This window comes from Corella eumyota, chromosome 1, assembly GCF_963082875.1.
Source record: "Corella eumyota chromosome 1, kaCorEumy4.1, whole genome shotgun sequence".
NCBI lineage: Eukaryota > Metazoa > Chordata > Ascidiacea > Phlebobranchia > Corellidae > Corella > Corella eumyota.
The window spans coordinates 13,548,156-13,575,772 of NC_137490.1; the positions used below are offsets into that span (position 1 = coordinate 13,548,156).

The window sequence follows — 27,617 nt, forward strand, 5'->3', positions numbered from 1 at the left end:
GTTCGTTATTGTTTATTTTATTTATCAACAAAACGATTAAATGTGGGTTTGTAATCTATATTTTTTAGTATAGGTTATACCGCCTGAAAATTGGTAAATTTAACGTGGTGCATTAGCCTTAGGGCATAACAAGGATCGTTAAGGCGCTTATTCACACATATACGTCGTGCGTTTAAGTTTTCCCTATACTTACGCTATGCAGTTAAAACGTTAAGCAGTAAGCGTGATGGAAGGACCTAGGGTATTATTTTTGCAATTTTAAAAATAAATTGGGTAGTATTCAGTTAATAATTGATTTTTTTGTGATTAAGACCAAATTATCTGCTAATCTGCTAATATTTAATTTAATATGGTTTAATGGCTGTGTATACTTATTAACTAATGACTATAACAAAGAATTATGTCAAGTTTTGTTGGCTTAAATTCTATTAAACGAAACCATAATCTCGATGCCAACCTTAATAAGCAACCTGGATTCCCTCCCAACTCCAACCAAATAATAAATTTCGGAAACAAAACTGAACCGTTGAATTCTGTACCTAATTCCTCAATGGTTGAATTAAATAAAAAGACTCAAAATAGGTAAGTTTTATGAAAAATTGTAATAAATTGTAAATTTGTTGTGTTTTAAAGGCTAACTTAATTTTAAAAGCAATTTAATACTAAGAAATTATTTTTAAAAGTAAATTGTTTTAATAAATATAATAAAATTAACTGTTTTTGTTGGTGATTTTCATAGTAATCTATAAAAAACTTAAGTTTAGTAAATTGAGGTTGTTATATGATTTTATTTTCTTAGTTCTGAGCAATCTGTGCAAGAAAATCTGCATACTAACACAAGTGCAAACAACAACTTTTCACTGGATCAACATAACACTTATAATAAGGTTCCAGAATCTCCTGATTACAGAACTTTTTTGCAACTGAGACGACTTCACCAAAAAAAGTACGTCATTGATATCAATTTTAATTAAAGAATATATTATTTTTGATTATGGATTCGTCCATCTTTATATACCTGCTATATTTTATATATAGGCTATTCTTTTATGGGTACAAATAGAAAGCTTAAGTTCATTTAAATATACGCTTTATATTGTAATAAACATGTTAAATATATGGCTAATGTTAATGTACATAGATAGTATGGAATATACAACCATTTTAGTTAATATTATCTTGTCATTTCACTCTCTTCATTACTTAAATATATGCATTATGAATTATTAAAATTCTTGTTTTGATTTTTTAGGCTCGTTAAATAGAAAATAAAGCTTAGAATTTGCTTGGTTTTCAAAAAATCGATTCATTTTTTTTCTTACTTTGTATTTAGAATTTTTTTTAAATTTTTTGTTTTTTAGGTTTAATACAAAAGATGATTCAGATAATAGTGATATGGAATCTAGTGATGATGAAGTGAATGTAACTGCAAGACAAATAAACACATCAGATACTTCAGTTAATTCTGAAGTATCCAATAACAATACGGACAAATCACAATTGGAGGTAAACAAAATTAAATTATTGTAACCTTAATTAGTTTGAGTAGGTCAATTTTTTTGTTCAGTTTTCAAATTGTATTGTCTTAAGCTAAACTAAATTAGATACAATATATGTACTGTTGTTACTACAGTTGTTATGTTTTTTTTTAAACAATGATTTAATTCAAAAATGTAAAATAATAATGTGGTGTATATAAATACTTTGTTAAAAAAAAATTATTAAATTTTGATGTAGAACTTGCTTGTGTTTTTGCAAATTGTACTTATATAAAAATATTTGACGAAACAAAATGTGTTACATACAACAAAGTATACATAGTAGGTTGCGTAAAATACCACAATTTAACCACAGATAATATAGCCTTTCACTATACTTATACACACAAAAGGATATACAACTGTAACGACAATGGAATTTATTTGGGGTTTAAACATGATTACATATTCTAAAGCAACAAAAATTTAGGTATTGTACTGAAGGCTAGCTAAAAATAGGTGTATTACATTTAATGGTTGGTTTGGATTTTAACCATGTTTTGTAAAGGGGCATTTACTTTCAAGAATTTTGTGGTTTTGTGTAAAAATGACCTTGAAAAAAAATGGAATTATGCAATTGAACGTTATTTTTTTTTTTTAAATGTTAGTTTATTGCAAGCATATAACCACTGTTTTATAGATTGTTTTATTAACATATTTATTTTTTTAATAAAATTTAAACTTTAACTTTGTTTTGTTTATTTGTGTTTTGTCGCAATAAAAACAATTAATTTTTATTTCAAGAACAAGAAAGAAAAATTTTCTGAAGAAATTTCCGACAACAAAGAACGATCTATTGATTCTGTTATACTAAAAGTATCGGTTCCTGATCAAAAAATAACGGTAAAAAATAAATATTATGCTATATTATTAAGTAATAAAATGTTTTTTTATTTGGTGTATTAAAATTTGTTTTTTATTTACTATGTACACTTTCATTTCTAGTTAGGCTATCAGAATTCCAAATCTGGCTATTTATATAATGTATTGCAACATGAAATACAAATAACTACTTTAATAGTAATCATTTGTAACAAAGTATTACAATACCATTTTAAATTAGCTAAACAATTTAATAAAAATAGTCAACTAATTTATAGGTGATACACATTACACCTTTATAGTAAATAGTGATTGTTTATTTTACAGAAAGATTGTTTGGTTAGCACATAATTTACACATTGTAGACATTTTTTAATAAATTCTCCATTGAGAGCACACAGGGTAATGATAGCTACTATAAATTAACCCATAAAAGTTTTAAGTGTACAATATAAAATACTACTAATAAAATAAAAATATCAGTTTTACTATAATTTAGTGTGCTTTTGTAAAAAACAAATTATTTGTTGCTAAAATATTATTTATATTTATATATACATGTTAGTTAATCATTCATTGGTATTTAGCTTAATTTTAAAATTTTATTTTTTAGCGCAAGACTTCTTAAAATTTATGCCACATAGTTGCCATTTTACAACTTTTATTATCGCACATAGTAAATAAAAGATTTGTTTTTTAAACAGAAATGCTTTCAAGTGGATGCAAATGAAACTGCTTGGACCGTTAAACTGAGAGTTATTCAAACACTAGCTTTGGTAGGTTATTTGCTTGTACAGGTGTTATTGATTTTTAATATGGAAAAATTTGCTATATTAATAAACATAATTTTAATATATTAATCAATTGAATTTTAAATAATCCCCTGTTTTTTATTTAAAGTAAGTTAAAAAATGTTTTTGTTTTTCTTTGCAATTTTTATTTACACAGAATCAATTTATAGATCAAGATTTTACACTAGTTTTAGTTATACCATTTTTAAGTAATTTGTTTCCAATTTTTTAATTTAAATTCACAGTTTTTTCCGTTCTGTTTTTCTATATTTAATTGTTAATTTGTATTTTTTTTACAGAAACTGGCAGATCCACTCAACTATGGATTTTATTGTAAAAAACTTGGTCGATTTTTGTTGGATCATAAACCGTTGTCAGAATACGTTGCTGGTGGATCAGTGGTAAATTATGAGGTAATATTTTTTATTTAATAATTTTTTTTTATTTTTGACTTATATGAATAATAAAATGGTATTATAATTTTAACAATTAACATGTAATTGTGTTATAGATAAAATTATATGTAAAATTTTTGTATTAAATATAGTATTAAGGTTTAATTTTTGTTATATTTTAAGCAGTAAAAATTGTATGTTTAAAATTATTTCATTAACAAAGTAACAAAAATTATTTTGTAACAAATTAATATTATCAAAAAAATACAAAAAACCTTTAAATGTTTTATAGAACTTTGTATTAAACAATTTTGTAGTTCTTAATATAAAAAAAACTATAAATGCGACTTTTTTACCTTAGCTTTTCAAGTTAAATTTATTTACAACACAATTACTAAAAAGCCATTTTTTTTGTAATGTCAACACCTTTTATTCAGCTCCTTTACAAACGAAAAATCTATCATCAAGTTACAAAAAGTGCCAAAGAAACTCGCCAAATGATTAAAATGCAAAGTTCTTCCAAACAAAGAGAGTTACTCACTTACGTTATTCAGAGAAATACAGATAAAATCTACTCTTTAATCAGAAAAGGGGTTGATCCTAACTTTCACATTTTAACAGAAGGTAAGTTAGACCTTATTTATATTAATTTTTGATTTGAATTCTTTTTAACACTGTCACTATAGCTGTACTGGGTAATGGCATTATATAATTATATTACTAATAAAATGGCCTAAATATTTGCTATAGGCCTATTTAAAATAACTAAAAAAACACGATTTTTAATATATATAATTTAATAGTTACAATTATTTTTGATTTGTTAAAAAATTTGTGAGGTTTGTTGTGGTACAGAGTTTGGGCTATTTACTATTGAGGTTGAGGTAATTTTCATGTAATCCTATTTGGATTATAGAATTGGCATAATAAGGGCTTAGGTAATTATGCTGTTGGTTTACGTATCTTAGTCACGTTATAAAAGAATAATTACGTAATTGTGAGCAAAATGTATAGATACAGTCCAATTACAACATAAATTTTGTCCAATTAATATTAAAGTCGAAAAAATTGTCATCTGGGGTTAATTTTTTTTTCTTAAATACCATTTTGATACTCATATCGCTACTAATAATAAACCTTTAAATGTTTTTTATATGTTTTTAACTATATATATTATAAATGGGTGTAATATCAAAAAAAATAATAAAACTGTCAGCAAATTAGGTTTTACTTTTATTTTTTGTAAAAATATTTTAATTTTCTCTTTAAACACAACAGACTTTCAACAATTTTTAATATGTTTTGTATGTTTTTTTGGTTTTTATACTTTTTTGTGTTAGTTATTTAAAATTTTGTAAATCATTCAACGTTGCTATTTCCTGTATGAAAAATTAAAAAAGGAATTTTTTAGTTTGCTTAATTAATTTTTAACCCAACCTAAATAACTAACGCTGATTATATTTTAAAAATTGTGCAATGTTATGTAAAGATATATAGGCCTATTTATTTGGATACAAATTTATTTTTATTTATTTTTTTTTTAGAAACCCCACTCACTACTGCTGCTGCAAGTAAAGAAAAAATAATAGATCGAAAATGTTCGCCGGTAATTATGGCACTTGTTGGTGGGGGTGCTCACTTGGATTTCCGCAACAAGAAAGGGTTAACTCCAGTCCACGTGGCGGCCAGAACTGGAAACAGCGTAGCCTTAAAAGTAATATTTTTTTGTTATTTAATTTTTAATCTATTTATTATTGGCCATGGCAGAAATACACAAGTTTAATTTTAAAATAGCATTAATACTTTAATCCTATTTCAAGTTTTTAGACTGTCTAGTCCTTGCCGTTGTGCTTGCAAAAATTTTTAAATATTAAATCCTATGTTTAAAATTGTTCTGCTATGTTAAGATAGTATACTATGTCCTGCTAAGTTTATTCTAAGATAGTTTATACCTGCTATGTTAAGATAGAAATTTATTTAAAATTCTGTACTTAACCCTCTTATGTTCGATTTAATTTTAGACAATGTTGGATCTTGGTGCTTCACCCGATGTTTTAGACGACAAAGATCTAAGTCCGTTATATCACTGTGGTTACTTTGACTCAAGTGTAGAATGTTTAAATGTTTTAATACAAAATGGAGCTAAAGTTAACTGTGTGGATGCTCAGGGATGGACAGTATTACATCAGGTAAATTAAAAATTATTTTTTTGTTAAAAATTTAAGAAATTGAATGTACTAATGTTTTTAAATGTTGGGGTTACAGTATTTGCTGCTGTAGTTAATAATAAATCCAAGACTGATGTTTTTTTGTAATTTGGGGTTAAGATATATATACCTTTAAAAAAATAATATTATTTTTTTGCCAATCAAATCTGAGTCCAAGTATTTAGACTGAGTAATAAAAATATATTATTACTCATACTTATTTAAGGTTAAATTATTTAACTGGGTCCCTTAGGTTTTATTACACGATTTATAAGCATGTAGTATCTTTTTATTATGTAATTTTATTATCGTTACAGGTGTGCAAAAACGGAAAACTTTCCCTTCTACAAATACTTTGTGATTTAATTCGATCAAATAGAGATGCCAAGTCGATTCTGGATGCAAAGAATGCCACGGGAAACACAGCGTTACATGTTTGTGCGCTGTACAATCAAGAAGCATGTTTGGCTTTACTTTTAAAACAGGGAGCAGACAAGACCATAAGAAATTTCGCGAATCAAGACATTTTTCATGTAACTATTTGATTTAATTAAAATTTTTTATAGGTAATTTTGTTTATAACTTGCTATTTATGTTATTTTATGCTTCATAATTTTGAATATATTATTTTAAATACTTTGCGTCACTATGTTTAGGTGTTTGGCACATATATGCTAATAGCACAGTAAAAATACGTAGGTGAAAACAAAAATGTGCAAATAGCTTTTCTAAGTATTTACTTGACATTTGCTTAAGTTTATAACCTTTTTAAACATGTTAAAGTTAATACTGATATATACAGTTTTTATGGTGTCAAGAATTTACTACCAATCTAATTACTAAAGAAAAAAAGCAAATATTTAAAATTTTATTTAAGAAAAATATCTTTTATATATTAGGGGTGTCCAAATTACATAAAGAATAAAACAGTTATGATAAAAAAAAAAAACAATTTTTATTTTTTTTTAGTTAAAAATTTTTCGTTAAGCTATAAAAGTTTATATTTTTTTCTAAATTTTGACTTAAAAATTTTAATTTTTTATTTAAATAATTTAGGTAGCAATAGTAGCTGGAAATATGCAACTCGCGAATTACATCAAGAATTATCAAACCAACACAGTATCAGGTAAGAATGTTTAAGTTATTTGTTTAACATGAATATCTATCCAAGGTTACATTTCAACTGATAATAAGTTGTACTTAAACAAGGATATATTGAGAACACAACCTCAACTAAGGTTACTTGTAATATTTTGCCTGTGGCATTAAATGTTACACAACACTTAGTATATTTATTACAATACCGGTTTATGTGTTTTGACTTTTACGATTAAATCACTAAACTACCCAACTATCAAACAAATCTATGATTTATTATTTATTTCTCTTGACCTTTTATGAATATCATACCAAGAATCAGTTTAACCTTTATTATAAACAATATTAAAGTTTATTGTTTTTTTTAAAAATTTTTAACGAATCTAATTTGTTAATTTAGTGTTGCTAAAGAAACTTTTAAAAGTTTATACTGATTTTTAGTTTGGTAGTATATAATTTTTTGCTTATTTCAAAAAAATCATGAATATAGCTTTATTTAATCACAATTATCTTTTTTTTTGTTTCGATATATCTATATTTGACATTGACAAAAACAACAATAAGTTTTAAAATAAAATGAATATCTAAAAAAAATGTTGAAATTAAAGAATTTACAACATTTATTTGTCATTAACATAATTTTGTATGTAAAACACAACATAATAACCTACTAGTAGGCTTAGTATTACTAATAGTTGTATTTGTTTAACATAGGAACAGAAACAACAGATCCGGAAGAAGAACCAGCACAATTTCGTCGACATACCGTTACAGCAACATCACTAGCAAAAGTATGTCGTAAAAATGTATATTACATTTATATACTTTAAGTTGTAAAAACTATTCTATTTTATCTTTTTTGCGTAACTTGGTTGTTGAGCGTTTAATATGGTTTTTATTTATTTTAAGCATACTTTAATAAATGTGAATATTATTCATAACATATATTTTTTTGTAGTTTGATCAACCAAGATCAATGATTGGAACTTCTTTTTCAAGAGGGAAAAAAGAAAAACCAAACAGGTTAGCATAGTAATTTTATAATTTTTCTATCATTAATGTCTAAACTTGTTTTTTACTATATTTATTTTATGCATTTTTAAACAAAGATTTCTCTTATTCAACATGATTTTTTCGCATGCTATTATATCTTCAACATGATTTTTTCTCATGCTGTTAGATTTCACATATTATTTTCACAAATTTTTGGTATTTGAATAGAACAAATTTTTTTAATTATAAAAGGTTTTTTAATTTTTTAATTGCTTATCTAAAAAAGCTTGGCTGTTAAAGTTTGTAAATATTCTTTAATACACCCTTAATGGTTAAATCAACATTTTATTTCACTTAATATATACTTTTGGCAAAGTAAAACTAAGTTCTTAACAAGATTCATCACAGAAAATCAATATTAGAATTTCTCGACCTCAAAAGTTAAGTTAAATTTAACTACCGACAAAATGTTTTAACTTTAATTAATATTGGTTTATACAAACACTTAATGTTTGTATAACACTTGTAACATTTTTCTGGCCTGACCAAAGTAAATATGAGTTACGTCATTAGGAAGATTGATTAAATGTTACAATCCTATTTTAAAGTGCTTTGGTAAAATCACTTGCTGGGTAGAGTTGTGACCTACTTAGTTTGGGTTAAGGAAAAAAATCCTTATACATACAACCGATTGTCAATTGGCCTCATATACTTCTCTTACATAAAATAGCAACAATATTCTTTTTTTCTGGAAGCGTTTGGTAATTATATATTTGTAGAACATTTTTGTCATTGAGATTTGCTTGGGGGGTACTTGCTTAAAAGGTCTTGTAGGGGAAGGGGATAAAAATGTTGTATTTTCTGCAAAAATAATATTTCCACATTGGCCTTCTCAATTTTTTAAATATTTTCGCATATTATTGGCCTAGCTTATTTGTAATTTTGACATAGCTCCTAAGATTTTTATTTATTGACCGGAAAGTTGTTTATCAAATGTGTCTTTTTAAAACCTTAACTTTGTTGCCATTTAAGGCTTTATGTCAATCTCTGTTATTCATAACCAAAGGTGTTAAGATCTTTAACAAAACAGTCTTAAATGCCAGACGAAGTAAATGCGATTAGACAAATTAATCCATTTCTTATCTCATACCATCACCTACTGTTTACGTCATTCCGCTGTCAACTTTCTCCTTTAACCTTACGTGTGTTCTTGATTTTGTAAAACATATTTATATGTGACGTCAGAATTTTTTTTTTGAAAGTTTATTTTCCTTTTCATCTAAATTGTATTTGAGTAATGGTGTATACAAGGTAATATTAAATTCCTTAGTTCTATCTTAAATGGTAGAGAATTTCCAAATACGTTTTAGCTATGTAGTAAGGAAATGTAAGCAACATAATCTAAAAAAACGTAACTTGAAAAAATATAAAAAGTATTTTTTAATATTTATTTTGTTTAGATATGACAGTTATCTACCTCCTGGTGGTACTTTGCCCAAAAACAGTGTCACAACCAGATCAGTTACGCTCCAAGCGGTTCGTGCTTTGCCTGAAAAGAATCCGCCAGTAAATGTGACTTACACGCAAAATGGTATAAGAACTTTTAAACACTGTTGTATTGCTTTAAACATATAAAGTTTGGCAACCTAAATTTTTAATTTCAATTTAAAGAAGTAAAAAAAATGTTTGCTTTCTAAATTAATTTTTTGTCTAAAATTGAGATTTTTTTAAGACTCGAATTAAAATTGCTAACCTCTTGAATTTCAGTTTAAAAATTCATTTCATTTTAGTATAAAAATAATATTTAACAATTTTTTTTTGTAAAACGAAAATTTACTAAACTTGCGTGGCTTAAATTACTTACTGTAATTACTTTAAAGTGAAGAGGTTTAAATACAAAACCGGATTTAAACTTGTTTATAAATACAAGTAAAAGGATGTAAATTATTTAACAATATAAGTGTGTCTAAGGGACCTATAACTTTAACCTAAAACTTTTTACTTAAAAAAATGGAAAAAATATTAGTTTAAATTTTTTTTTCAATATTAAAATAAAGTTATTCATTAAAAATTAAAAAAAAGGTCTTGATTTATTAAATAAATGATTTGAAATGTTCTGATTAAACTATCGTGCTTTACTATTTTTATTTAACATTATACAAACAGACGCTTTAAAGGTCACCGTTATAATTTACATTTAACATTTCAGAATCACAAAAATCAAAAACGAATCTGTCTGCCGAATTTGTGTTTATTGCCTGTCAAGACTACCAAGCACAATCAGAGCAAGAAATAGATTTGGTTATGGGCGACAGAGTGACAGGTATTATTTAATTACAATTGATTATTTTGCGCTAATTCCTAACTTATTCTATACCTACTAAAACTTAGCCAAAGCCAATAGGTTTATAATTTTTTGTGATACTTTAAATAGTTTTTATGACTGTTATTTAAAAATGTTTTTTTTAACACTTATTTAATATACAGCATTATTTTAGATAAAATAGTATGGAAAACGGAATTTAAAAATCAAATAATTTGTTGTGTTATTGTACTTGAAGGTTGCTATAGTAAAGGGTTATGATTTTTTATGTTCAAGTGTGTTTAGTTTATAGCTGTTTTCTTTTCATCCGAACCACGTGGTTTCAAGTATGTTTAAAGGGCGGGATTTTACATGGGGAAATGTTTAGAAAGCTTGACGTAATGTCTGTGAATGTAAAAATAGTTCGACAGAAAAAAAATTTGGTCATGTTGACATTTAATATGTATTGAAAAGATTTTTATTTGATTTGTTTAAGTGAAATGTTGTTTTTAGCTCGGCAGTGCTTTTGATTGAGTCTAACCTTTAAATAAAGACAAATTTAGGAACAGTTATATCCTAATATGCAGTAAGATTTTCTTTAGTTTTCAAAGGCCTTCAGGGTGTTGTGAATTAACATCTTATCATTAAAATAATAAATAAAAATATAGAAGTTATAAACAGGGTATTGTTGAAGCACAATAAAAACGTTAAACCTTGCTGTGCAAATAATAAAGCAGATACGCTAAAATTCTTTAAGCGTTTGCTTACGTAGAAAGGTTCAATAAATAAAGATAGTGACAGCCGCTATGGTCCAAAACTAACGTAAGAATGGCATTCCACTTACACGTAGTAAAACTTTAAGATGAGTTGGACAATAGGAAAATTTGAATAATAAACGAAGGTAAGAATATAACAACCTAGGCCAAATCACAAGAAAATCATTTTCTTTGTTGAGTATTATATAAGTGTAACGTTGTTAAAAGCATTAAAAATTTAAGATCATTGTTTTTTTAAGACTCTGAAACAGTTAGTTAGATTTCTTAGCATGGTTCTGGAATAAGCTTGTTCATTTTTCGTTATTAGCTATGTTAAAATTGCTTTAAAAAAATTCTTGCTATTTCGTGCGTACTTAACGAGTGTTTTATGTGTAAAATTAGCGGACACACTTAGTAGTAACATGCTCACGTTTTCTTCATTTAACCCTACCACGTTTCTATGAAAATAGGTCGGCTTTTTTAAATAAAACTTTATTAATAAGTTATTTATTTCGGTACGTTTTTTTGTCTTGATAACTTATTGCTGATATGTTTTGTTTTTTTAATGGGCGATCACTGAACAAAGATTAGAACTAAACTATGAGTCACACAATTTATATTACATTATATCATGTTAATTTCATTTCGCTTCGGGCGTAATATTTACATCTTTGTATTTGTTCAAACTTGGTTCAAAAAGGTGAGGTTAAAAGGAGGCAGGCAATATGTTTGATTGTTTTAACTAGAGTTAAATAGGAAAAGCGAATATACAATAGCTTAAAAAAGCTCCTTTTAAGTTGGCCTATGTTATTAGAGGGTTAGAAAGTAGTTTTTTTTTTGAATAACTTTGCTTTTAGCAAATTTATACAAAACGTTTTTTTTTTATTTTTGGAAGGTTTTTTATTTTTATTTTAAACAGAAAATTAATTACAAAACCGAAAGTGAATTTAGATAAGATAGTAAAATCAAAAAATAACTTAAGAAGTTTATAAATCGTTTATTTAGACTGACATCTGATAATTTAAAACTTTAATTATACGTTGTTACTTTATTAATTAGTTAATTATATGGTATTTGTTTTTATTAGGTTGGTAACATTAAAAATATAGTAACGTACAATAAATGTGTATCAAATCTGGTTATATAAACATAAATATAAGACCACATCGTCCACTGAAATTTAATCATAGAATTTTATTTTTATTTACATTCTCTGGCATTCGTTGCTATTCATTTAAAAAAAATATTAATTTTTAGATTTGTGTATTGTACTATTTACTGTAATGTTCAATACGAAAGCACGCATATTCAAGTTTATATAATATATATTGCGGGATTGCTTTATAATATGTGGTTGGATATTTGAATTTGAATTTTTTAAATTTTTTAATTACCTGTTTTTTTGTATCATATAGCTTATACTTAAAATTTTTTATCCTTGTGTGTATTGGCTATATATGTTTAACAATCCACTTTACACTATGCGTTATAGATTTTAACTTAAGTGATATTTACGAGTGATTTACCGCAGTTATAACCGAGCGAAAATTCGACGATCAATTGCTGCCCGAGGGATACGTAAGAGCAATAGTTAACGAACAATCCGGTTTAGTGCCGAAGGATTATATTCAAGCTGTGAAGTTACGAAAACCAAGACCTGCACTTGAAATTAGTGGTTGGTTTTGTTTATTATGTTGTTTATTTTATGAAAATTTTTGGGTTTAGTGATTATTACATTTTTGGGTGTTTAAAATTTTGAGTTATCTATAATGATATATATTTTTTATTCAAGCTTATATAATTTCTATAACACTTTTGTTACTTAGTTTTTTATTAATTTTTTTTAAGTATTATGCTTATGCCTTTTTTGAATTAATATTTTTATATTTTTTATTACCATATGGTTGAATCGATTTTATTATTTTTAAAATCATTTAATTTATTTTTATTTTTAGAACGGTATGGATCAAATGAAAGTTTAAACGAAAAAACGAATTTGTAAGTTAAGACGTTAACACTAAGAAAACTATTTCTTAATTTTAAAATAAAAAAATAGAACACTTACACTAACCGATTTTTTTTATAAATCTTTCAATACTGAGATATCTATTTTAACAAAAAAAGGAAATTTATTACTTTGTGATGGCAAAAAGGTTAACAAAATACAATTCAACTGAGATGTAGTGAAATGTAATAGATTATTATATTACCTTATAAAAACAGAAATGCTATCACTTGATTAGTGTACGTGTTACCTTTATTAAACCCTAATTAAATTATAAAAATGTCTGCGTAAAAAACAAACATACATATATGTTATATAAGAAATTGAAAACAATAAAAAAAATACCTCAAATTAAACCGCATAATGTTGTTGTAAAATATTTTTAAACTTTTCTTTTTTTCTAGACATCAAGATTTTGAGAACGATTTAAACATGAAAAATGACCTTGTACCAACCTCAGATAAATCTGTACTCCACCGTTACCGTGATGTTACTTTAAGTAGAGGAAATGATGGATATGGTTTCATACTTCGCGGGGCAAAATGTAAGTAAACTTTTGCTAGGGTTCTTCAATAGGATTGTAAGGTGTCGTTTAGATACGAACATACAGAACGAAACACAATTATTAACATGGTAACTATCAGAAATACTACCTATATGTGCACACAGGGTTTTATTTGAATTTGGTGACCATGCCATAACATAGTTAAAATATTCATCATTAAATTGATTCTGTAATTTTTTTTCTGTCGCATTAACATAATGTTTTGTATATCTTTATATTACTCTTATTGATGCGAAAAAACCTAATTAAAAATTGTACGTAAAAAAATCTACTTAAAGTTTGTACATTAACACAATAATCGTACTAGACAAAACTATGATCGTACTTAAAGAAGCATTTTTTGCAAATTAAATATTTGATGTTTTTTAGCTGATGGTCCAATAGACTCGTTCGTATCTACACCAAGTCATCCAGCTTTACAATATCTTGAGTCAGTCGAAGTTGGTAGTAATGCTCATCAGGCTGGATTACGTTCAGGAGATTATGTATTACAGGTACAAAAATCTTAAAAAAAAAATTAATACAGCTATTTTCAAATGAATATAAAATGTTTTTTTTTGTAAGGAATATTTTTTTGTAAGGAACTAAAATTGTTAAAAAATTAGCATTTAAATGTTTTATTTTTAGGAATGTATAAGTGCTGTATATGTATAAGATACGTGTAAAACAACACGTGATAGATGAAGATTGTACCATGCTAGTTCTTTCATATTTAAATAACGTTTAGTTATGTATTTAATTTAAATTTATTTGTAGGTCAATAAAACTGATGTTAGTTGTGTGGGACATCGACAAATAGTTGATACCATCAAATTAGCGGGAAATCCCTTGCACATGCGCGTTGTGAATGTCGTCTTTCAGCAAAATGAAAAAGGTAAATTCCCACATTTAAGAGCTTTTATTTAAAGAAGGGTATTGGTTAGAGTTTTAATTTGTTTTTTTAACAAAAAAAATTATTTAGAATTTTGCCTATTTTTACAATGTCACATAAAAGTTCGGTCTAAAAGTTTATGGTTTGATATTCATTTGTTTTTTATGTTTTTAAAACATATTTTTATAAACCAGCTGTATAGTTTAAAGTCTTACATTAGTAAACTAGAATGTCACACTTTTAAAAGGATACAGTATTGCTTGTATAAGCCAATTTAATAACACACTATAAAGCACTTGAAGTGTACATGTAGATGTAAACTGATAAGATGATCTATTGAAAAACCTGATTTGTGCTTATATTTAAATCATATATTAGTTGTTAGAAAGATGTTTTATCATTTAAATTACGATATTGTCAGTTTGTTTCTACTTTGTTCAAGTATAAGGATTTTAATAATTCGTTAGCTTTCAAATTGGACCGTGCTATTAATTACCAGTACTTGTAAGATAGGTTGTTCTTTTTTTCTCTATAGTACGATTGCTACAGATCACTTAATCAATTTCCATACACGTGAATACAATTTGGCAAAATACTTTCACCTGGAATAATAAAATCCATCGTTTTTGTTATCACTTTCTTTATAACGAGAAATGAATAATAGAACCGCCTCGCGTTTTTAAGCTTGTGTTTTCAATAGCCCACTGCCAGTTCGGTGCTTTCATTATCAGAAAGTTTCTTAAATACAGCAATGTTTTTCTGAGTGTGTGTTTATGTATGGGTAATAGGGATAGCCAATAATGAAAAGAGGTTTATAAACTACGTTTTATTGCCAGATGTTTGTATTTATAAAGCTTTTATAAAGCTTTAAATTTTATTATGTGTATAGAAATATACAGAAATATTTAGAAAATTTAGTAAAATTTCTATTTAAAACTGAGCCCAGGTCTTTAACAACACATAACAAATGAACACATACATATATATTCGTTATTTTTTGTAAAAAAACAATCCACTTGAAATTTAAACTTGTATTGATTATCTCAAGTTAAGTCATTCAAATGTAAAAGTTATTGTCAGATATATTGAGCTATATCTGTTTATGTTTTTAAATATAAAATAGAAAAAAGGGAATATTTAGTATTATTTTTCATGCATAGGAACTTTAAAGGTAATTTTTGGGCATATTTACAGCTTTTACTGAACTGTTTGTTAATACAATTTTAAGGAAGTTAGAAATAGTTTATGTTAAAAACAAGAGTTTTAACTTATAATGAGAAGACATAGTTATCACCCCAATTCAACGGGGAACAAAATCCCGACAAAAAATACAACTTTATTGAAAGATAAATTCCAACAGAGTGCGCCTACTCAAACTATGAAAATTGTTGGTGTGTATAATTATTGTTAGGGTTGACGAACAAAAATGTAAAAAAATTAAAATCTACTTAAAAAAGAAATAAATTAATAATTAAAAAACAGAAGCTAGAAAACTTCTTTTATTTTTTTAACAACTAAAAAAAGTTAATTTTTTTTGATTTTACCAAAAATAAATATTAACATTTACATTTTCCAGAAACTTCGGATGACGTTAAAAGTGTGACGTCACATTCCACTGTTTCGTCACAAGAAAGTGGACAAATTCCTGCATCTTCCAAACAAATGGGTGCAAAGTTAATGTCTCGATCTGGATCAATAGGATCTGCAATAGGTAAATTATATATTCGAATTGTAATCAACTAATAGTTGGGTACCTATAAACTATACAGGATCAAATGGATCGAAGGGATCAAATGGTTATCAAATGGTTATCGAATGGACCGAATGGATAGAATGGAAAAAATATTGCATAAATTAAACCCTAACCCCGACCCTCACCCATTCAGAATAAGCATAATGCATGCGATCCATTCGATCCATTCGATCCTGTATAGTTTATAGGTACCGCTAATAGTTGTCTTTAAATATAAAAAGAAAGTAGTAGGATGTCTTTAAATAATAAAAATGGTAGTAGATGATTTTTATATTTATTTGAAAAGTAAAATTTTGTTTTTTTAATAAAAAAATTTTTAGAAAGATTTAATAGTACACAAAAAAAAATATTCGAAATTTGTATTTGAAGGTCAACTTGATAGTGTTTTAGCATTGGAGGAATCTGGTGAGGAAGGAGATGGGAAAAATACTGCCACCTTGCGGAGGAGACCGATCAGCAGAAGAATGAGGTCACAAGACATTGAGGTAATAAAATAGAATTAAATTAGTATATTTATTTTGTTATTAACACGTAAAAACAATGCAAGCACATCAACAATGCTTTTACATAACCTATATGCACAAATAAACAATGCCCCTACATGAACAATGTGCACATATAAACAATGTGATTTTACAAAAAATACGCACAAAACGGCAAATAATAAAATTTTAACAACAAGCTAAAATTGTTTTTATTTTTGTAGGAGATATTTTTACGAAAGTGCCAAGAAAACGCTGCAGCAAATCAACAACACAAAACAAACAACAGTTTGCAATCTACCCCAGCCAATTCTTCGCCCCCTGTCAACAGAGTTTCCCAATCTTTATCTTCGGCTACGTCGCGCAGACTCATCAAGGTGCTTCCCCCGAAATTACCTAAGCCAGTCAGGCAAGATGGAAAAAATCGAGGTAGTTTTCAGTTTCGTGATAAATTTGAAATTGGTGTTTTGGATTTTGTTATTTTTTGATACAGCTTTAAATAAAGTATGGTTGATATCAGACCACTCGGCTTCACTACATTAGGTCCCTGGTTCGATTTCTACTGCTCTTATGCTGTTGCGCCCTTTAAGTAAGGCGCTATAAACGGTATGAATTTCTGCAAAGCAAACACTTAATTAGCAGCTCAAATATCGGGCAATTATAAATTTATAATATTCCAAACTGCCAAAGACAACTTGAGACTGGGTTGGAGTAACTGATGTTAGTCTATGTTTAAGTCGTGAAGTCGGATTTTTTACAACTAGATTTATTGAATATAATACTAAAAAAAATTTGCATTTCAATACTTGAAATTAAGTTGATCACGACTTGCTTAATGCGTTGGTCATTTAACAAAATTAAATTTTTATCAACTCATAGTCATATCACATTCTCTTTCTCTGCAAGACCTAAATTAAGAAATGATAAACAAGTATATGGCTTAAATTAATTATTGTTTTTTAAAGCTCAGACTGTAACAATAGACAACCACTAATATTTGCTCTAATCTGTTATTATTTGTACATGTCAAAGCTATTTAGCCTAAACTAAACGGGGTTTTTCAAAACATGTTTACATTAGCTTGCTAGTAAAATCTCACAAACGTGATGTTAGTTGTGTAATACGTACAGGAAATTATTTGAAATTTATTGTGGGCTTGGAAAATAAACTCTCTTTTGGGAATAGACAGTTTAGGTTGGTAATAAAAATGCCGCTGTTTAAAAAGAAAAAGGATAAGCAAGCGCCAGTTCTTATGTTTAATGGACGTAAGTGGTATTAGGTATTTTTTATTGAGAATATATAATATGAATTTTTATAAATCTACGTAAATCTGAATCAGAAAAACGTGGTTACATTCTTATATCTGGTGTTAAATTAATTATTTGCACGACTTTGTGATTATTGATTTAGTGAGAGTTAGTTATTTCAAAACAATTTTAACGATAAAATGCTGCTATAGTAATAGTACAATATAAGTAAAAGGATAATGTAAATTTACCGATTTCAAATATAATATTTATAACAATTTGTTATAAAATTTAAGGAAGTTGTCGTCTTACCTTTAGTTTACGTCATCAAGTATTAAAATAACATAATCTAACTAAAATCTTTTGTTACTTTGTAGGTATAGCAATGGACGAGGTACTCGAGTACGACAATTCGAAAACTTTCGGTTCCGCAACTTCTGCAAGTAACTTGTTTGCTGAACCCGACCAGGACTTCAGACCCCCCCAATTCGATTATAGACCCCCTCAAGCTTCCTCATTCAACCACAGCCGCTCGACTTCCACATCTTCGTCTGGATCTTCGGGTAAACATTTTTTGCAAAATTGTTCTTGTTTTGTAAATTTTTTGTAGAATTATTTTTGTTTTTGTAATTATTTTTCATAAAAATGTTTTTTTTTTGTAACTATTTTTTGTAGAATTGTTTTTTTAACTTTTTTTGTATGATGGTTCTTGTTTTGTAACAGATATGTAGATCTAAAATCAAACTTCAAAAGTAAAACCATATATTTAAAATTTTTCGGATTTATAAAATGTTATCTCATTTTAATATTCAGTCGGAAACTCACGAAAACCACCCCCCGCCCCGCCCCAACGACGAAGTAGTAGGTTAACTAACAACTCACAAGAAGAAGAAAAATTAAAAATTCTTACCCAACCTATAGTACAACCTAAACCAGTTGTTCAGAAAAATTTTGTTGTCAATTCGTCTCAGCCACAACAACATCACAATGTATTTGTTAACAAGTAAGTTGTGTTATCATTTACTTTTTTAAAACACTTTTTTTAAAGTTTAAGTTATTTTTAGTTTTACCTGCCTTCTCTAATTTATAAACTAAATATATTTTAAACTAAGTTATTGTTTTTTAAAAACTTTTTTTTTTTAATAAGCCTTGCATTTTTTACATGGACAAAACTTTTTTAGATGCTTAAATACGTAAGAATTAACTTGCTTAATTCTTTATTAACAATATTGATTCAGTGATATTGTCATATAATATTACAAACTGACATTTCACTCATAGCAACTTAGCCGCGCCTTTACCGAAATCTAAATACCACGACATTTATAAACCTAGTTGACATTATCAGATTTATCTAATAATTTAATATTTTTAGCAGCCAACCCACCAATAACACCACCACGAAGGTCCCTCCACCAGTTCTGTCTAAGAAGCCGATCAGTGGAATCGCCGCCGCGGTTGCAGCAGCAGCTCAGCACCGCCAAACGCGATTAAATTCATCAGGGTCGAACGACAGTGTTCCTGTGAATAATGTCCCACATGCTGCATCTTGCCCCAGCCCCGTTGTCCCACCCACGCCCGTTTTCCAACCTACACCACCAGTTGTGTTGTCGAAACCTCCTGCGCCTAATTATACACAAAGTCAGAAAAGCCAAAATGTGAGTTTGATTTTAATTTGTTAACCTAATTATTTTTTTTTAATTTAATAAATTTCTTTAAAAAAACTTCAGTTTGGTGGTAATGGTTTGCTGTTAAGATTAATCTTGGGTTTACTTAGGTTTTTTAAAGTCAATTTATTAAAATATCTTTATTTTTAAGACCCCAACAACTAAAGTTGAGCAAAATTCGTCTTCCGCGCTGCTTATGGCCCTCGCTGCTAAGCGAGCCAGTTTAAAAAATCAAGAAAATAAGCAACCTGTAGGTAATTCGGTAAACAAACCTCCACCTCAAGTTAACTCAACTGAACCTAAAAGCAATAATAACACAAAGTAAGTTACTGGTTTGAATAACATTATGTTATTTATTTCAAGGCATTTTTTGTACTACTATGTTGATATATACTAAGTTGTTGTTTTTTTTGGTCATGTAATGGTATAATGTAAAAACTATCCAAAAAAAAAAAAAATTTTTTTTAAACTGGGTAGATATAAGATTACTAACATAGTATCTACAGTAAATATACCTTCCAAATAGATATAACTTAATATACAGAACTGGACAAAAATATAGTTCATTGAGCTTACACTTGAATACTAAAGTAGTTATAACAGTGAATATAGATTTAAACCTGATTATATTGTATTTAATTTTAATTTATTGAAATACTTTAAATAACATGCCTTAAACATAAAGTATTTTAATTTGTTGAGTAGAATTTTTATGTACTAAGAATTTCCTGTTTTCTTTTTTGCCAAAAATTAAAACTTTTTGTTCTTCAGATACGCAGTATCTCTTCCACCTCCCCCACCAACTCCTCCCGATGAAAAATCTTTTCATCTTCCCCCGCCCCCAAGTGGCCACGAAAACTCTGCTCCCCTACGTTTCGATGAACTTTTCCTCCCACCTCCTCCGGACTCTATGTTAACGGATGAAACTTTTCCACCTCCAAATGACTTCGCTGGTAAATAAAAACTAAAAAATAATAAATTTAAACAAAAAAATTTCTTTTTTTATTCTTCTATTTTTTTTTTTTAAATTTTTTTTTTTACAGGAAATAAAGGGATAAGCAATCTTACAATTTTGCCTCCTGTCAAATTTAAAGGTAAATTATAAGTCATGTAAGGTCAATTTTTTTTAACTATTCTATTTGGTTAAATATTAGACAATGATAACTATTGTCTCTACATTAACATGAATTATTCTGTCCACAGATAATCCTCCAATTACAAACACTCATAATGGAACACACAACCACCCCACAAACGACTTTCTTACCAAACCACAAGACCCTGGGTCGAATTCAATAACTTCAAACATGGAAACGATGTCGTTGGGGTCGACTCTATCGACCATGTCGTCTGAAGATGGGTCCGACGCGGGGGTTTCCCTATCTTATAACTCGAGGTCTTCCAACAACGATTCGCCGAACTCGCCCACGGACGTTTTCAAGAAAAACTTCGTGCAAAATTCTGTGAATTCGTTGTCGCTCACTAAAGTACAGTTCGGTAACAACTCGAAGCCGTTTAAAAACGATAATTTACCTGCTAGACGTGACGTCACGAAGCCATCTCAACCCGGGCCCGTCGCTGAAAAACCACAAGTAACTAAGTCCAACACCGCCGCCGAAAACAAACCTTCCATTCCTAGAAAATCGGTGAAATCTTGGACCAGTAATGACGTCACGCAGTGGTTAAATGCAATTGGGTTAGGCATGCACGCGCAATTGTTTGCTGAAAACGAAATTAACGGAAGCCATTTGCCCGAGCTAGGAAAGGACGATTTATCAGAACTCGGGATAACTAGACTTGGTCATCGGAAAACTATTGAAAAGTCATTAAAAACACTTTTAAAATGAATCAGGGGCTGTATTACCAAGTCGTACTCTTAGTCACTTCGTACCCTCTGGGTAGATCGCACCTATGTACATTTCGTACCCTTTGTGCATATCGTACTTATGTACATATCGTACACATGTGCAAATCGTACCCATGTACATATCTTCCCCTTCGTTTGATCTTCTTCCAAATCATTGTTCTTTCTATGAGTATAAAATAACTTTGTATTTAAATATGTTATTGTCTGATGTACAACACAAAGCGCTTATTTACATTTTTCGTGTATTTTTTTGTTACCATCGCCGGCTCTCCTATAATTTCAATGCAGTATTTTTACAACCGCCGCTTCTACACATCAAATATAAGCGTTACATTTACAATGTTATTTTAGGCACACCATTATACGTGTTAAATCAATCTTGTATTTAATGGCTTATTATTTTTGTGTAGTTCCCTTTTTTCAAAAAAAAAATCTCGAAAAATTAAATTTAAATTTTTTTTTCTGTTAAGTACATTTTAAATCACGTTATAAAATATATTTTTTTTCTTGTGAAAAAAAGTATTTTTTATTTTGTATAAATTATTTATAAATTATTTCTTTAACTAGGTTACATTTGTTATTTTTTTTTCTTTTTTTATGGTACAATAAACTAGTTAAATAAGATGTTTTGCTTTACAATCTTTACAATCTAAAGTGTTTGTGAAAATGTGTTTTCTTTTTTTTGTTTATCAACTTTTTCTACAAACTATTATTTTGCCTACAAAATTATTCTATATAAACTTATGCTCTGTTGTTTATATATAAAAAAGTTCAGTATATTTCAAACAATAAAAACGTATTTAAAACAAGTTGTTTAATGTCGAAAATATTAATTAAATTAAAAATAATATGTGATATAAGCGAATAGTGTATCAGTTTATTATTAAGTGGTTTAAATATAATTTTTTTTTAATGTACTAACTTTGTGCACGCCATTTAAATTTCGTATCCGAAATCATACAAAAAAGCATAGTTATTTTAAAAACATTTTCATGCACACTATTTCTTATTCTTAAATGCGAATCTATTTTTAGTTTCTACAGAAAGCCATTATGTGCGCAAAAAACAACTTTAACCGGAATTTAAGAGTTGCAAATTTCTGGAAAAAGCGGGTAAAATTTTTGTGTCAACTTTTAACTTTTACATCTTTACTAAGCTAAGTTTTTTGATGTCTAGTCAGTAAATTTAAACGTTGCGCAAATCCCCCTTTGTTAAATTAATCTTAAAATTTGAATTATTGTTTTAACAAACATCCGACTTGCGTTTAAGCTATTTTAAGCAACTTGTATACTCGAAAATCCTTATGCAAACATTAAACGCATTAGTTTATGTAACACAAAATTATGATTGTGTTTTTACAAGGTTTCTGTTTATTTTTAATCATAATCAAGCTTTTATTTTTATTGTTCATTGTTTGCATCACATTTAGGTTTTTATTATTGCACTGTTTTGACATAAACAGTATTTATTATGTTGTAATTCAAAACATTATGAATAAAAAATGTTAATTTAATTTTTCAAGTTGTTGCGAAAACCAAATGCGAAAAATAAATGAAAAGGTAAGAAATGAAATTTATATTTGCATTTTATTATTTAAGTTCAACGATTTGTATTTTTGCAGAAACTATGAAGTAATTCCAAAGTAGTGTATACATACAATAATGGGATCTATTATATCTCGAATAATTACTGGATTTCTATCCATGTTTGGCATAGGAAGACTAACTGATGTTCCGGACGAAGATGTCACTCATATAAGCGCGCCCTTTAACAATATTGTAAGTCTCTAATGGCATTTTTAATTTATTCTGCATTAAAAAATTTTTATTTCAAATTCAATTTTTTAAAATAAATTGGTAATTTTTAAACTTTTACAAATGTTTCACTAGAATGAAAGCGAAGTCAGAAAACGCTCAATATCACAAAAACCTGAGGAAAATGAACTAGATAGCGGGCAAGAAAACTTTCATTCGGAATCAAGAAACGTTAGTATTAGAAATTTACATCAGAAATTATCTTAAATTTACTGGCCTGCGATAAATAAATATAAAGTTAATACAAAGCGTAACGCGCTATTTACAACTATTATGTCTATTTTACAATGCTTATATTAGATACAACTTCGTGTGATGATAGTTTAGTTTTACATAAGAATAAAAATTGCTTAGTATTTAATTTTTCCATTTACGGCAATTCCAACGCCGCGTTTTCGCCTTGAAATGCTTGCGCGTTTCTTGTTTGGTTGTTGTGTTTCCCCTTAAGCACATTTTTCTGCTTTCCACAAGGCATTCCATGCTTGGTTGAATAGTTTTTATTATAAGCCATTTTCATTAAGCTAGTAAGAATTGTTATGCGTTATAAGGGAATTTACGTAGTAATTCAAAGCATTTATTAAGTTAAACTTCAAATGCAACACAAGTATTCATAATTTTGTCACCATCATTTTTTTGTTTGTGTAGAAAATTGTATAAAATGGGAAACAGTTCAAATAAGAGAGTAAATAATATTCTTAATTAACAAATGTGTTTTGTAAATTACTTATCACTTATCATTGAGAACAACTACATTTTGTTCAGACAGTTAGTTTAATTTTAAGCTAAGCAATTTCTATTTAGATCACAGACGACATTGTTGCTAACACACGAAAAGAAAGTTTAAAATCTGAAGGTAAGTAACTTATGAAAACTTTAAACAGAAAAACACAAAAACCACAATACAATGTTTTTAATTTAAAGCAGAAGCTGTATGCCAGTTCTCAAATCAGGAACTTGTGAATAAAAGTCAGAACATCATTTATGATGCTGAAAAGTCCGGTATTCAAGTCTTAAGCACCCCGGTACGTACATTTTTGTTTTTGCTTTCTTTAATATTGTTTTCCATTAGTTTTTGAAGGCAAAGAAATTGTAAAAAAATCGTTTTTACCCGCTCAAGGAAACAATTACGCCCTTATCTTATTTCGGTGTTACACCATTCTCTTTACTAGTTTATATCGTTGTCCTTTCTAATATGGCTTAATATTGCAATGCTTCTTGCACCCATCTAGCTTATACTTTAAACAACGTACTTGCAACTTGCTTCGGCATCAACTAAAAGCATTTGTGGTTTTTTGTTTTTTACCTTATTACTTCTTATCTTTTTTAAAATTTTATACCTTACCTTACAAAATGAACCTCTTAAGGTGTGGGCATCCAATTTAGAAACAAATTTGCATGTTTTGTTGCGTCATGCACATTCTTGTATAGGGTTTAACGGCAATTTACTGCTTTAATTCTATTTTAATAGTAAAAAAATTACACTTGAAATTTTTTTTATAAATTTTATATAAAAAACTTTTTAAGGGTTGCAATTAACATTTTCATCGTGCCTATATTCTTCAAGCTTGTTTTCTTTGTGTCCGGTTATCGGCGGGTTAAAATAACTATCAACCTATATTTAGCCTAATAACTTATTACGAAATACCACAATGGTGATTGTGTCAAAATTCCAACATTCTTGCTTAGTTATTTAATGGATCTTTAAAGTTGCCTTGAAATTTTAAAGGTTTTTCGTTGTCGCGGTTTGTTAATACGTTCCTACTAATCGCCGTGAAACGCGCTTACTTTTAAGCTTGTCTAGTAACTTATGACATTTTGAAACGTGGATATACTGACTGTCAGCGTTTTTAAATTTGAATCAAATGTGTTAAATAACTTTTGTAATATTTATTTTTAAAAGTCATGGAAAAGGTCATTACCGATATATCTTGGCAACGATTTTTTACTTATAGTTTGTTTTGAGGTCTGTTTTTACATTATTTTTAGTTTGTAAACTCGTATTCCGCCTGTTGGGGTCACATTTTTAAGCTGGCTTTGTTACAAATAGTTACTTATTTTGTTTACATGTTTAAATGCTATTCTAAACATACTTTTTCGGCCAACAAAGTCCTGTTGTTGCTGTTTTGTTTATGTATGTTTACGAAACATCATTTGTTCTGGAATTTTCGTTTGCTCAAAAAAAAACCTTTACATGCATAATAAGCCTACTTACCGGACGAGTTTGTACGTATGTATAATGCGCTTGTTTTACCTATATGTCAATACATGGGTTTTTTAATCACGTCATTGTCAATTAAGCCCTTTCTTATTAGTTTCAACGCTTAAAAACCACAAGTCATCACTCCGGCATGAGAAAGTGTCATTTTCCTGCGACGATACTAATAGCCGTCAAAAGGAACTGCAATCTTACAAGATATCTGTTTTATCTTATTTTCTGGCTATTAGAAACGTATTGAGAAACTTGTTTCTTTCACTTGCAGTTTGTCGTGTAGGAAATTTAATCGCCAAGTCCTGTAAATTTGTGCCAGGATTCACCTATGCCTGAACTACGGCACAATTTCACGGTGCATTATGATTACTATTAGGTCTATTTGCGTATCACCACAAGCGAATTTTAGGATTTGTACTTTCATTTTCGTTTTGCCCTAAATCTTAACTTTTAACGTCTTAGGTGTATTTCTTTTTAATATTTGACAATGAAATATTACTATAAAATATATAAACTTCACCTATCAAACCCCCGAATACAATTTAAACATTTTATTTTAAAATTTAATTTAAAATAATATTTTCTTTATCACTATCTTTATTTTGTTTAGGAAACTTCCGTTTCCGAAAAACAAGATGCTGAAATCGAAGAAAACAATATCAAAGGTCTGTACATTAAATATCTAATCGTGCAGTTAAATTATAATATTAAACGGGTTTGTATATACGGCCTGTCAAACTTGATGGAGAAAGGCGTTTGTTTTCCAATAATGTTTTCTCCACTGGGTGTATTTCCAGCAAACTGTTTAACGAACGGAAGTTCGGGGAAAAGTGTAAAAAAATTGTCAACTTTTTTTACTTTTATAGAAGTTGTAATCCTTTTTTGAGATTAAAGTCCATAGATAGTATCGATATATTAGGGACTTTTTTGGGCGATTTTAAAGGGCAGTTTAACTATTTAAAACTAAATACAATCACCGTTATTTATTTTTAAAAATGTTTTTAGATTACGAAATTTTTACTTTTTTATTGAAATAACAGAAGTCATGTTATTACGAAAACGTAATAATAAAATTGGGTTATTTCCGCGCAATCGGAAATCTTACGCCCAGTTGTTATTGAGTAACAGTCGCACCTCGTCATCGTACTTAAAAGGAAATACATGTTTTTTTTATCCTATAAACACTCGAATGTTGTTTTAACAGACACACACAAGTCGAAGAAGATCTGCTGGTTCGGCTCAGCCTCGTCCGTCTTCGTGAGTGGAAACTGGCTAAATTGGCGCGACACCATAGCATTGCACCCCGATAGGTAAAAACTCGTGACTTCTGGCGTTTAAAGTATTTCAATCAGGTTATGCACTTGGCGTGTGACTGGTTTTCTATTTTTGATTAAACCCGTCCAAGCGGATTGCGTTTGAAATAATATCCGAGGTCGTAGTTAGAACAACATAAAAAAGGACGTGACCAATCTAACTTGCGTGCGTCAAAATAATGAGAAGTGCCATTCATCATGTAGGTCTGCGGTTCGATCAACCTACAAAATAGAAACAAGTTGTAAACAGGCTCATCATCCTTCTATTTATATATGACTACTTATTTCCAAAGTATTTTTATTCACTTAATGTTAATGTTGATTATGATTATGTGTATTCTTCTGATTACGCAGTTCGCTCCTAAACTGGGAGGTCGAAGTTGATTTTCCTAGCCACCTTGATGTTATTGAGCTAAAATTTATCATCGATGACGAGTGGATGACGTCAGACGACATGGTAATTTTGTGTTAAGTTCTAAAGAATCAGGTTGTACTGGGCATGACTGAAATAGCCATAGAACAACGTATTCCTTTAGCGGATGACCTTTTTGTAACGTGTTCAGTGAAATTTTAAAACGTTAAAGCCACCTTTCTCCCGCCTTAAGGCGCGGACTCAAACTTTTTACCTGGTGCTAAACGCATAAATGTTTATCGCGTAATCTCTATTCAAAATAAAATTAAAACCACATCGCTTTGTAAGGGCATTACTTCACGTCACGATCCTCTGGCTCGGCATCTTTTACAGCAATCATTACTGAAAAATAAGTATCCAGTTACTAATTGCTTTTCTATTATTATTTAAAATGTTTATTTATTTGTCGGCTTATAGACATTTGCATCAGAACTTATTTTTAGGTGTTACGACAAATTTTGCTATTGTCGTAACGCCTTTCGCAATCCTTGCAACGCATTTTTTTTTATAA

The 27,617-nt window shown here is 28.4% G+C and overlaps 1 protein-coding gene across 1 annotated transcript; it reads left to right on the forward strand.

The window, feature by feature from the left end:
- The first annotated feature begins 318 nt into the window (after positions 1-318).
- Positions 319-22,071, forward strand: LOC145745542 (uncharacterized). The gene is made up of 30 exons (XM_082563653.1): positions 319-582; positions 800-946; positions 1,362-1,506; positions 2,283-2,381; positions 3,065-3,136; positions 3,451-3,564; positions 3,984-4,170; positions 5,091-5,260; positions 5,568-5,735; positions 6,071-6,286; positions 6,810-6,879; positions 7,566-7,642; positions 7,810-7,874; positions 9,305-9,435; positions 10,054-10,167; positions 12,433-12,576; positions 12,857-12,899; positions 13,311-13,450; positions 13,841-13,965; positions 14,228-14,345; positions 15,919-16,053; positions 16,465-16,580; positions 16,802-17,006; positions 18,202-18,387; positions 18,638-18,827; positions 19,200-19,482; positions 19,643-19,812; positions 20,263-20,444; positions 20,535-20,585; positions 20,695-22,071. Exons 1-30 carry the CDS (start codon positions 401-403, stop codon positions 21,336-21,338), a joined length of 4,689 nt encoding a protein of 1,562 aa, XP_082419779.1. The 5' UTR covers positions 319-400; the 3' UTR covers positions 21,339-22,071.
- The last annotated feature ends 5,546 nt before the right edge of the window (positions 22,072-27,617 follow it).

Excerpts from the sequence above, each read along its gene's own strand:
- LOC145745542 (XM_082563653.1), top strand. The coding sequence starts at position 401 with ATGTCAAGTTTTGTTGGCTTAAATTCTATTAAACGAAACCATAATCTC. Across the intron at positions 5,736-6,070 it reads GATGGACAGTATTACATCAG|GTGTGCAAAAACGGAAAACT; the intron begins GTAAATTAAAAA and ends TTATCGTTACAG. Across the intron at positions 12,577-12,856 it reads ACCTGCACTTGAAATTAGTG|AACGGTATGGATCAAATGAA; the intron begins GTTGGTTTTGTT and ends TTTTATTTTTAG.